General features: G+C 42.1%; 1 protein-coding gene and 1 non-coding gene across 9 annotated transcripts in view; both read left to right on the top strand.

Moving 5' to 3' along the window:
- Nucleotides 1–13533, top strand: part of neo1a (neogenin 1a) — a 180698-nt gene that overhangs the window by 133624 nt on the left and 33541 nt on the right. For 7 of the 8 annotated variants that reach the window (XM_078269607.1, XM_078269522.1, XM_078270084.1 and 4 more), the window contains exons 8-9: nucleotides 8879–9113; nucleotides 10354–10508. In XM_078269607.1, the coding sequence (XP_078125733.1) occupies nucleotides 8879–9113; nucleotides 10354–10508 (390 nt within the window). The remainder of the gene's footprint in view (nucleotides 1–8878; nucleotides 9114–10353; nucleotides 10509–13533) is intronic. The other variant, XM_078269845.1, reaches the window with a different exon arrangement.
- Nucleotides 3008–3201, top strand: LOC144523379 (U2 spliceosomal RNA). Its single transcript, XR_013502494.1, has one exon. It is a non-coding gene; the product is annotated as a U2 spliceosomal RNA (small nuclear RNA).

Genomic DNA, 13533 nt, shown 5'->3' with positions numbered 1-13533 from the left:
CATTGCAGGCATCCTGCAACAATTACTACTTTCATGAATTTTGTATTGTTCAATCTCTGTTGGAGAGGTGTCAATTCAACGCTATGGTCATTTTGGTTACACTTTACTTGAAGGTATCTACATAAGAGTGACATGACACTGTCATGAACGTGTAATAAACATTATAAACAAGTCATAAACGTTTGACATAACGCTTCTTTTAGTAAGTGTCATTCGGTTTTTGTCATGACAAGTTAGGGTTAGGGTTCATGTGTCATGACATTGTCATGCGTTCATGACAGTGTCATGTCACTCTTATGTAGATACCTTCAAGTGTTACTGTTATTTTTAAGGCTGCTGTTTGTGGTGTTGTTTATTTTCAAAATTGCAATTTTCTAAAGTCAACATTATATTATAATGAACATCCCATTAGTGGGATGCAGCAGAAACGGCGATAAGAAGCCTAAACGGGGGAGAGGAGTCTGTTGTTGGCACTAAGCACAAACTAATAAAGTGCAACTGGGGATAAAATTGCCCCCGAAAAAGTAGTTGAATCCTTTTCCACTAAAAAAAAAAACATCAATCAACTCCAAATGTTCTTGTTCTTTAACAGCTACAGCTGCAGGTTCTGTACACTATTATAATTATAAGTATCGTATCTTAACTTGCAGTCTGGAGTATTATTTGCTATTGGTGGAATATGGTTGATTAAAGAGATATGATAATATTGTTGTTTTATTTAGAACATTTTGTGTCTTGCATCTTGTGATCATGAAAAGAGAATATTAAAAACAAATCAGCGGCGTTTGATGGAGAATATTAATTATATGTAAATCTGAACATATCCCACTAAATTCTTCCTCGTGGCAAAATATATTGAGATTCAAATTTGGGGATAAAGCCCTAAAATGTGCACACAGGGTCTTGACTGAAATACACACACTGAATCTGTTTGGTATGCATACATACATCATGTTAGTGATTAGTGAATGTGTTCCCTCACTGGGGGGTGTAGGAAGTTGATCAGAGGGATCGTTGCCAAAATTGATTGTGAAGAGCTGAAATCAGCCTCCACCGAGTCGCCGTTTATTCAGCCGCTGATGACAAAGTAAGTGTTTGTGTTGTGGCTCTGTCTCTCAGGTGTGTGTGTGTGTGTGTGTGTGTGTGTGTGTGTGTGTGTGTGTGTGTGTGCTTGTTTTACTATATTTGTGGGGTCCAAAAACGACGGAATACAGTGTACTTGTGGGGTCTGCACAGCCTTGTGGGGCCCGAAATGCTGGACCCCACAAGGTTAAAGGGCTGTTTGAGGGTTAAGACTTGGTTTTAGGATTAGGGTTAGAATTAGGTTATGGTTAGAGTGAGGGTAAGGGTTAAGGTTAGGCATTTAGTTGTGATGGTTAAGGTTAGGGTAACGTGTGTGTGTGTGTGAGTGCTGAGGCTCTCGGCACAACCTGAACTTTTCTATGGGTTGTATTTACTCTACCGCAGTGAAAGGCTTTGCCTCATTTATAAATGGTCTGTCGCCCAAGTGCTAACTGCAAAATGTTATGGGGCTATTTTGCTCTTGTTTTGCACAGGAAAGCCAAATAAAGGTTAAAAAGTGACCTTCAGTGCCTGCGTCAGTGCTGTTTTTTTGAAGGTCAGTCTTGTTAATAACACCAGTTTTAGGTATATGTATGTGTGAAAGATCTGCCTTTTTCCTGACGGTCTGTTTTGCACACCTCACTAAAACGTGCCCTTATTTACAATAAAACACCATCCGCCTCCAACACACTCATTCAGGATGCCGATCTGATGTTTTTGGACTTGGGCAGTCCTCTGGGTGCAGTAATTGGAAGTACCACATGGCACAAAAACATCACTTTCCCTTCACACCCTTCCCTTAGCTGCAGGCAGCTGACCCCTGTAAGCGGCGCCACCAAAGCTGGAGCCACCAAAGCTGGAGCTTTTATTTTTCCTGTTAGCAGCCCCCCCGCCTTTTCTCCACTGAGCCTCCCAGTTTCCATAAGCTAAAAGTAGAATAGTGAGTAACATCACAGTGGGTTGTGGGCATCCTGCTGCCTGCTAGCATCGTGCGATAGCGGATTCTCAGTGGGTCCAACCCATGGAGGCTGCTTTATTGGTAGGAGTCTGATTAGCTGGCCTGTTTGTTAGTGAGTCTCCCAAGGGGTGTGCAGCTGCTCCCATTTCTGCAAACATCCTATTTGACCTTTTCAGCCCTTTCCCTCGTTGTTCAGCTCCACTCACTTTATACATAGCATGTTGCAAGTGCATGTAAACACACATACACACTGCTACACAAGCTTTCTCTGAAATCAATCACTTCATCCCGCGCTTGCTCTGTTCCCCTGGAAAGGTTGAATTGTATTTGTGTACCTCCAAAGTAATAAGATACAAAGCGAGGCATTGCAGAGAGAAAAGCTTATTTCTGGTCTTGGACAATAGTGGCGAAATGCTCTGAAGATGTGCAGCATCACTCGCTGTTTTGATCTGCTTGAAAGGCGAGCCCAAGAGGCTTCGCTTTCCTCTCCCAGCCAGCATGTGGAGCACGTGATGCATATGATGCAGATTTGTCAAAGTGGTAGGGAGAGTCACATATCTTCATTTGCATACAGAGTCTGGGCAAGCAGCTGTTGGCCCCACGAGCGTGCATGTTTCTGCAAGTGTGTGTGTGTGTGTGTGTGTGTGTGTTGAAGCAAGGCGTTCAGGGGAACAAAGCAATCACACCCAAATTAACTCACCAGTGGCTCAAGGATCAAGGGGGTACATGTGTTTGATGGTGAAGGGACGCTGTATGTACACACAGTGGATGATTAATTATTGATGTACCCGACCCCATTCAATTACTGTCGTCATTTCCAAATAGGGCCGTTAGTTTTCCCCTATGTGTTGAGATCTGTGGTTAGTCTCAGTAGAATGTATGTGGCATTTTACACATTCCCACACATTAAAACCCCTGTCTGTAATGTTTATTTTGAGAACCCAGAGCCGGGATTGTCACATTTTTAATGAAAACTAAATTATGTTAATCGCTTCTCTGCCTTTTGGCTAAGATCAAGTGTAGTATCTGTTCTTATCAGTTTAATATCTGATATGTCCTCTATGATGGGATATCATATTAAATGGATTTTTAGCAATGGGAGTTGAAAAATGGGTTTGCTCCATTCACTCGCACATCGACTCAGGCGGTATTGCAGCTCCGCCGGGAACGGTGCACCCTTCTTCGACGTGGCGGTGATGGGGCAGTGGATATGACACGTGCCTTTGGTGTGGGAGATCTGGGTTCAATTCCCACTGCGATACATCAACCAATGTGTCCCTGAGCAAGACACTTAACCCATAGTTGCTCGTAAGTCACTTTGGATAAAAGCGTCAGCTAAATGACATGTAATTATGTAATGTAATAAAAATGACCAGAAAGTAAATTGCCGGAGGGCCTAGAGTGGATGCCAATCCCATCCAAAACATTGTTGTTTATGTAGGCCCTCAGGGAATTTGAGAATGTTGATTTTTGGATGTGAACAGCAAGACAAATATAGTAAAATTGAAAACAAACTGCCATTTAAGAGGAAATTTCTGCAGGGTTTCAAAGGGACAGCTTTTGTAGTTGTTAAACAAGAACTCACTCAAAATTTTAGAGGTCAGCCGCCAGATAGATAGATAGAGAGAGAGAGAGAGAGAGAGAGAGGAGGGAGGGAGAGGGAGGGATGGACCGACCGACCATCCTACTAAAGCATTTGTAGCATCACCACATGGCATCCAGGACGCTCATGAATCGATCAGATGGGTCCTCTCACACTCCACTTTGTCTCTGCCACCGCAGGAGTGTTTAGGGAGCACGGAGACATAAATACATCTGTGACCCACTCCAAACCCTTTTATAACAGCATTTATGGTCTGTGCTTAATGAGGCAGACGAGCTGTGTTATGCTGTTTTTGTCAGAATGTTGACCTGCACACTTTCTGCGTTGTGAAGCCTGCAGCATCAGTAGTAACAGCTGTCCCACATTTTCAATAATCTGTACCATTACGACCATACGAGTCATAGCTCTCAAAGTTAGTTCTCTTAATTGGCCTGACTTTGATGTGTCCACTCTGTCCCCACCATCAGCATCTAAATCAGCATCAACTAAAGCTTGTTCCAGAAAGAATATTTCAACCACTCAATGAGGAGAACATTCATTTTTTGGGGGGATTGTTATGTATTTCTTTTAATTAACAAAAGCTTATTTCTCTCCCGGGGAACGTGCCAGATTTCAAAAAAGTTTTCCATCGTAGCGAACGTGCCCTAGAAAGTGAGAGGGAGGAAGCGTTGACTGCCTGCTGTTTGACATTTTTGGAGAATGAGTCCGAGACTATGTCAGAGAGCTGGAACACCTCGTCAGTTTAAGGCTTTGTGAGGTTCGAGCTGCACTTTAATCTTGACTGTCTCTGATTATGACAGCGAGAGGGAATGTGTGCAGTTACTGATATGCTGCACCAATCTGATACTGTATCTCAGTCGGTTTCCCCTCGGCCAGTGATAAGGTGTAACAATACGAAGTGCAGGAAAGGTCTAAAAGGGAAATCTTATGTCCCTAACAAGGGGTGCCCCTGTGGTGAAATTGGCAGGGATTTAATTATTTCTCCTTGTGCACAAAGCACTTTTATCCTTTGTTGATGAATGACTCGCATGTTTATTGTTCATATAATTGCTTTTCATTTATTGTTGTATTGCTTGTAAAGCACTCTGTAAGTGTTGAAAACTGTGTTAAAAATTGAGTTTATTATTGTTCTCGACAAGTTAGTTGAGAGGAAACGAAGAGAACAAAAAAAAAAAAAAAAAACATGCTTGGTCAGCCTTTTACTCACACTCCCCCATTTCTCTCGTCACCTCTTACTTTGTCTTCTCTTTCTGACTGTGTTTCTTTTGTCAGTGCATTAAGGAGCTGTTCTAATGTCATGAGCTGTCAGGCTTGCTCATCTTTCCGGTTTTATCTTGAAAGAGAGTGAGGGGTAAAAAAAAAAAGAAGAAAGGAAGCAGCCATAGTTGTCAGTTGCTGTTCTTAGGAACCAACAGTTTTCCACCACATTTACCGATAAGAACCAATAAGAGCAGTTGAAGCGTACTGAAAGTGTCTGTGCATTTCTGACTTTGTTCAGAAGGAATCTATGACATGGTGCATGTTCGTATCAATGACAAAGACTTCCAGTTTGAATCCGACAGTCTGCTTTGTGTTGGTTTTTTTGAAAGCTCTGGACTCGGCTTTTTGAGTACATTGTTCATTCTTGCTCTGTTCATTCTATGGCAGATACAAGTAATGGACCATTAGCATTGTGCTGGATCTGTCTTTTATGCCAGTCATCATTACCCAACCACATTAGACATGGAAACTAGTTCTGAGAAAATCCATTTAGCAAAGGCCTGGCATGGCTTGTTGAATTCCTTCTGAAAAGGCTATCTGTAGTTACAGTGCTGTGGGTCCTTCTGGCAGATATCTGCGTTCAGTAGATGTATGCTCTCTTGGTGGAGGTGAGTAGTCTGAGCCAGTGAGGTAGGCTCTCTTATCTTTGTACTCAGACCAGATGATGAAAAAACTACTTGCCGTAACTTTACAGCTACACTCACTGGGGAGCACAGCAAAGGATTATGAAGTTAGCAGCACAACATAAAAGTTTAAGGCTTTAATCAGAACTTTAATGCTACTCCAATTATTTTAATTTCAAAAAGGTCTTTGGCTTCCATTGAATATTAAGATGAATGCTTTGCTATGCATGTCTTTGTCTTGACTGTTGTGCGTATTGGTTTCCCAGATTCATTATGCAGATCTAGAGTAACCTTCCTCATTACGCCTTAATGCCAGCCATTCATTACCTCTGGCACAGAGACTAATGGCACTATTAATCAGCTATGAATAGAGCTTGGCAGTGGCAGTGGGAGGCTGACACCTCCTTACAGTAACAATTTTAGGCATGCATGTACAAGACAGATTGTCAGGACACAGAAAACTGCCCAGCATGTCAATTACCTACAGCTGACAAGGTGTATAAAGATGGAAACTACATCTAATGGTCCTTTGCCTATCCCACAATGCATTTCTCAGCCGTCTTTACTGTATCTCTTTGTCTGACCTGACAGTGAAGTGTGGTATTCCTCATTGTATTGGCTCCATCCAACCTCTTTTCTCGGTTCCTTTGTTCTGAGATCCACACTGGACACATTTACTGAGAGAATTAAAGCAGTGTGACCTGTTTCCCTCTCTGGCCTCTGAGATACCGTTCTCTCTATAGCAGCACTCCAAGCTCTACTTGTTTTGCTTTAAAATGATTCATCTACAACAGTTCAGTACGCCTGTAGCAACAAAGCCAAAGTGAACACTCTCTAAATACTGTATGTCTACATACAGTACATATTCAAGAGCTTGGCTCCACTTTTGTCATGTCTTATTCTTCTATCTCAGTCAACAAGCGGTGGCTCAACTCCAGACGATGTAAACCTGACTAACATGAAACACATTTTGGATACATTTGGGATCCTGTCCTTCTTTTACAGTTACATATGTCCAAGTGTTTTCTCATTTAAAGGGAAGGTAAAAGGGCTTTAAAGGGAAATCTGGGTATTTGCCGATAACTGTCAAGCCTTCCATATGTTAGACTATAGGCGATATGTCTTATCTTATTTGTGAGCTGGAGCACAGCTTGAAGTTGTTGAGTACAGAAGGGGCCTAATACTAATTTGTGACAGTATTTGCTGTGTATTCTCACTACATATAATCCACTATGTATGTTCCTTGGATTGTGTTCTCTTCTGTGTTCACATTTTAGTAATGCAGGAAGTGCTTCCTCATCAACAAACAGTCTTCAAGCTTTTGTTCATCCTGTGAGCCTTCTATGGTTATGTAGTGATGGGGTGTGTGTGTGTGTGTGTGTGTGTTTGTGTGTGTGTGTGTGTGTGTGTGTTTGTGTGAGAGATTATAAATGAGGATAATTGTACAGCATCTGGTAATTTACACTGCACTCAGAGAGTATTAGGACAATGATGTTTTCTTTTGTTTTTGGCTCCACTTCAGCCAACTGGATTTGAAATGAAACCGTGGCTTTGAGGTGAGAGAGAGAGCGAGAGAGAGATCCCAAAAATAGGAAATTACAGTGTTACAGCAGCAAAATATCAGTCACACAATAAGATAGAATACAAGAACAAATATTTAAAATACATACAAGTGTTGACTTCCAGCTTTTAGGTTGTTTGAGGTTGTTGTCATCCATATTCGGTATAGTGTAGGAGTTCTAGCCCTGTGTATACATTAGTCCCCCAATATTATTTCCCTGAACATACAGACAAGGTAACAGGAATGATCTTGACTGGCCACACCAGTCACTCAATCCATCTGAGTCTTACTCGCTTAAGACCAGACTGAAGGCAAAAATCCCCTGAAATAAGCAAGAAGTAAAGATGTGTCTGCTCCATCTCTCAGTTGTAGCTCCAGCCAGACATCGACTTTTGCAACCAAACCTTATGATGAATTGATTTAGTTTTTTTGTTTTAGGTTTGTGTCAAATAATCTGAGATGGCAGAGCATAGTCAGCATTTTAACCTCATAAATCATTCTTTCATTTCAAATTCAAGGCGCTGAGGTACCGAGCCAACACAACACAAAAACACACACACACACACACACAAACGTTCATTTATATGTGCTTAGTAAAGAAGACACATAAACATAAAGGTGAATTCCAGCATGTGTGTGTGTGTGTGTAAGAGTGAAAGAATGTATGTGGACCAAATAGCAGCAAATCCTTCATATCTCTCCAATCACAAAAGTCTGTGAACTCTGGGAATTTGAAATGCAAACAAATACTGACAGCCGGGTTAGTGGTTAGTCCACATGCCATGACGGACAATGATTCCAACAGCCGCTTTGTATTTCAAAACAATTTCTCTGGTAATAATACACCACTTGTACGCCCCGCTTTCCTTGCTCCTTTTCCGTATTTTAGTTTTGCCCTCAAGTCAATTTCCTTGACCTGTAAACAAATGGAAATGTCATACAGACTTGACATTCTTTCCGTATGGTTTCATTTCACCCACTTGCCAGGCAAATGGAAAGCAGATCACGCTGAGTCTGACCGCAGATCGTTCCTCCAAAAAAACTTCAAAAATAACCACCAAATGAAATCACCAACATTTCTGTGGCTAACCTGTGGAATGTGACAGCAAAAGTGTTTTTAAAAAAAAAAAAAAAAAAAACATCATCTGGTGTGTTAGTCGAGAGAATCTAGACTTCAGAATAAACCTATTCAGGGGTTGGGTTAGTCTTTAATTGTTTTACTTTGTCTGAAATAAAACGGTTTAATTCCCTGAAAACATAGACGGTTTTCTTGTGTGCATTTCAGGGGCTAGAAGGTGGCTTTGTCCCCGTCAAAACAAAGTCTACCTCTGTTTGACATGCCACAAAAATGCTACCCAATCATTTTAAATCACAAATGATTGGCGGGAAGGCCGTCTATGAAAATTAAATGTATGATGCTATGTTCTGCTCCCACTACCCTTACATTAGAGAGCTGTGTGTAGATCTGCATGTGTAGTCCCCCCTTGTATTGTGCTTTTATTTGTCAGCTTTGTGAGTGTAGTAGAAGTGTTTTATTTCTGTGGTTACTTGTCACGCCAAAAGGTTTTTTTTGTTACGTGGTTGTTATTTTGTTTTTTCTTCTTTTTTTTTTTTTGTTTCCTTCCTTCCTTCCCGTTTCACTGTCATTTCCATTTCATCTCCTTTCCTCTCCTCGACCTGTACCTTTCGGACGCCTCTGCGTGATATTTCTCTCATCCCCTCCCACGCCGCTGCTGTCTCCTGCCCCTCACTGCCTCGCTGCACCCAACTTGCCATCCCTCCCTCCCTCCCTCCCTCCTCCCAACCCAAAGATGTAGCCCTGCCCTCTTTCCCTCCCCCCTCACTGACTCCTAACACTACTGACCATGTAACGCCAGGCTCTGGAGGTGTAGCCAGTCCAGCAGGGCCCACCCCCTCTGCCCCCCGAGACGTTGTAGCTTCGTTGGTTTCCACCCGCTTCATCAAGCTGACCTGGCGCCCGCCAGCCGAACCCCATGGAGACGACATAACCTACTCCGTTTTCTACAGCCAGGAGGGCACTAGCAGGTAGTACACACACTAAACTGTAGTACTGCCAGGAGGGTACTAATACATGCATCACTGCTGGAGTCAGCAGGGCACTAATATACATACATTCTTGTGCAGGAGTCTCAGCCCACTCTGAAAATATCTAATTAAAACAGTTAAAGCACTTATCATAGCAGTAAGTGGTAATTAATTAAAAACAAACTTCCTTCCTCAACGGAATATTTTTTAACATCGAAGTATAAACAAAACCCAACAAAACACAAAACCATTTTTTTTAAGTGGCTGTGCGATAATTTCCCCCATCTTCATGTGTAGAGGATTTACTGTGTATGACCGAGAAGGAAATTGCTGAGAGGATTTCTTCACAATTTCTCTTTATCGTTTTGGCTTCTTTTGATGTTTTCCTGTAAAAGAAGCTGTAAGGCATTTTCAGAAGTGGCTTAAAAAAAAAAAAACTGTTTTACTCTAACGCTTACTCTTTACGCTAGAGCTTGAGATGCAAATGTATGCGTTACTATATGTGCAAATGCATGGAGCGTAGAGTACTATTTACAAAAAACACAGTGTGGTTGTACATGTGCTATTTTGCCTTAAACTAACTATGCTGTTTCTTACCATAGACAGATGTGTGCCTATATGCTTATCATTAGTCAATTACTTTATTAATTGATTAGTTTATGGGCAAAAAAAAAAAAAAATAGTAATTTGAATCATTTATCAACCATAAACTGTTTCCAGCTTCCCAAATGTGAGGAATTACTGCTTCCTCAGGTTTATATCACTGTTGATTAAATGTCTTTGAGTTTTGGTCCGCTGCTTTGACAAATCAAAGCAAGCTGTTAACTCGGTCTCTGGGAAGATTTGAGTGGCGTTTACACGATGTTATGACATTTCATAGAATACATGATTGACCTGTTAATTGAAAAATAAATTAAAAGATGAATCAATAATCTTGCAACGTGCCTTGCATAAAGCAGCAAATACGCACACTTATGTCTATTACCAAGATGTTACAAGTACTGTACAATACACAATCATATATAACTGTATAGTGTGTACCAGGCAATACGAATACAATTAAATACCCAACACTTTTTGTAGTACACTAAACCTTTCAATTATGTTCTCACGTATAATATGTAACATGTTTTTAATAAAAGACATTAGCGTTATTAAGATGTTCTGCTGTGTGTGTGTGTGTGTCTGTCTGTCTGTCTGTCTGTCTGTCTGTCTGTCTGTCTGTCTGTGTCCACATCAGGGAGCGAGTAGTGAATACCAGCCGTCCAGGGGAGATGCAGGTCACCATCCAGAACCTCATGCCAGACACCAAATATCGCTTCAGGGTCGTGGCCCACAACAGCAACGGCCAGGGAGAGAGCTCTGCAGCGCTCAAAGTGGCCACCCAGGCTGAAGGTAAAGACACACGCGCACACAAACATTCATTCATTTGTGCTCAGTAAATAGGACATGTACACATAAAGGTGAACTGTTGGAAACATGCTCACACTGGCACACTGACGCAAACAGGATGCACTCAAAAGGAGCACACAAATGTGCAAATAAACATTTCCACAAACAAATATTCACACACACACAGCATACGCTCACTTCAAACAGAGACACCACACACACACACACACACACACACACACACACACACACACACACATAGAGGAGGCTGTTTGGTGCTGTGCGTTAAGGCAGACCACCCAACAGCAGAGATACCAGAGAAATGCAGCGTTTTCTTCTTATAAGCTTCTTCTTGTTTATGCCCCAGCATTTACTATAATCCCTCTGTGTGTGTTGCTTTAAGCCATGTCTACCTGAGTAGTGAATGTCTGAAATTAGTATCCCAGGTTTTTTCATAAGCATTACCCTCGTCTAGTCTGCACAGGGATGCTGTACAGACGCTCATTAGGATGTTTTGAGCGGAGGGCACGTATGAATTAGTGAGGGGAGAGGGGACAAAGTGGTTCTCTACGTCTTTCTTTTGTCTTTGTGTTTGAGTGGTTTGGCTTCCCTATGGCTGCTGCTCCAAATCACTCAATTTCACCCACATTTGTAAGTGCTGTGATGGGGATTTCCCAGCACACTGTCCGGGTGGATGTGCCTCACCTTCTGGCTCAGCTACAGCTCAGTCACTGTCACTTTGTAGGTCAGCCGCCGTTTCTCTACCTGTGTCCTTGGTTGGAGGGCGGACGGATCCACACACACACACACACACACACACACACACACACACACACACCACTACACCTCAATGCCTGCCAGCAGGCGCCTAGCCACCCGTGGAGATAGCAGTGGAGCCCGCCTGTAACTGTGCAGTATATCTCTGTCGTGTGTGTGCACTTTTAGTGTCAGAACATGCTACGAATTGGAGCTTAAACTTTTGACATGCATCTGAGTGTCAGGCATGTGCACGCAGCGCTGCACCGTATTATCTCTCCTCAGAGACTAGGTTGATACACCTGTGTACACACACACACACACACACACACACACACGCACGCAGGCACGCACACACGCAGGCACGCAGGCACACACACTCAAACCCATGCCTAGGGCTGGGGCGGTACGTATTTTTTGCGGTATACCACAACCCCCTTACGAGAGTAGCGTAAGTTAGAGCGAGAATGGCAGGGTGCCTTAAGTGAGTGACGTCAGTGCCCGATGTAAAGTGAGTAAAAGTGAACAAGAAAACAACAAGCTAGAGCTTCTCAAGACACGGTGGCTTTATCTATTGTCAGTACTGCCGGTAAAGTGAATGGAGTTACCCCCGAAAAAACATCGGCTTAAACCTTACAACATGTTGCAGCCCGAGCGCAGCCCGTCTAGCAGCTGAGCAGACGGAGAGCCGAGAGGGCGACTCGGTCACTCGGCAGTCTGCCAACTTGTTGCTCTCTCTACCGATATAAGCCGCTCTGTTTTAGGCTACGAAACATGCTACGTGCATGCAGGTTGAAATTCAACGTGCCGTTTTATCGGGCTAAAGCTATAAACGGAAGGAAACTCTGCTAGCTGCTAGGCTAATGTGCAATGGTAAACACTGCAGCTGTAACGTTAATGTGTCTACCTCAGCTGAGAACAGAGAAATGTCTTTGCCTTTCCTACCGTAATACACGGTAAGGAACATTGCGCTCCCCAACTCGCGAAAGGTCGGATTTGCGCCATCTTTTGATGATAACTTTTGTTTAGAAAACCTTGAATCCATGTAAGACACAATGTCATCAGACACAATCCATGTCATCAGACACAATGTGCAGGTCAATGGTTGGAACTTGGAACTGGAAAATGGGAGTTTCTCTCTTCTGTCAGGAACACCTGCAGCTAAAGAAGCATATATATATATATATATATATATATATATATATATATATATATATATATACATGCATGCATGCATGCATGCATGCATGCATAAATACATACATACATACATACAGTACAGACATATATCTGTGTCTGACAGTCAGCACTTTAACCTTATAGTCATTGTTTCATTTTAAATCCATTATGCCAAACAAGAAACGTCACTGTACATATACTTACTGACAAATGCTGTATACAGTGCAGTCACAACTTATTAGTGCAGTCATACATATTTTGTAATGTTAGCTCTGTCTTCCAGCGCACTGGATATTAAATTAAATATTTACTTAGAGGTTAAAGTGCTGACTGTCAGCTTTAATTTAAGCGTGTTTACATTTGCATCAGGTGAACAGTGTAGAAATAGTAGCCCTGCTTATCCACAGTCCCCTATTCTCAGGGGATGTAAAGTAATTGGACAAGTTCACATAAACTTCTACTATGTTTATGTTCTCACTTGTTATACATAAGATGTCAGAGCTTACGTAAAGCTTAAAGGATTTAATCTTCACTATAAAAACAACACACAGCCAATTTTAAAGGTAGACCAATACTTCCACTACTTTCAAGAGAGTATACCACATTGCCAAACACTGAAGACTGACATTTCTGCCCTCCTCTATTCTTCTTACAAAAACTAGAGCTGACACATTATAATACACTCGCTCTGTCTAATCCTGGCCCCTATGTTGTATAGCCAGACACAATATGATAAACTGTCTACCACACTGAATAGAAGCTTGAGGCAAGTTGGTGGAATGAAAGATGCACATTGATGTTTTTGTTGAGGCACACCTTCAGTTTGTTTGTCGTGGGAATAACAAGCAAATCATCATGGCTGGCAGCCCAGTACAGAGGGGACTGAGCCGTCTCTAATCTAAGCTCTTGCTAACACGGGGGAAATGTGGCTTTGAAGTAGCCAAGAAATGTGTTTTTTGGCAGCAATCACTGGACATTGCTAAATTGAGTTCCTGTCTTCCAGATGTAGCATCAAAAATGGAGAGGGCTCAAGATGAAACAAAACAAAATTGTGAGGTTTGATCTCTTTTTCTAATTTCTGCTCTCCTGCTTC

The sequence above is a fragment of the Sander vitreus genome, chromosome 1 (assembly GCF_031162955.1).
Source record: "Sander vitreus isolate 19-12246 chromosome 1, sanVit1, whole genome shotgun sequence".
Classification (NCBI taxonomy): Eukaryota; Metazoa; Chordata; class Actinopteri; order Perciformes; family Percidae; genus Sander; species Sander vitreus.
Note: the sequence above shows the minus strand (reverse complement) of the source record. Positions and strands in the feature narration are given on the sequence as shown.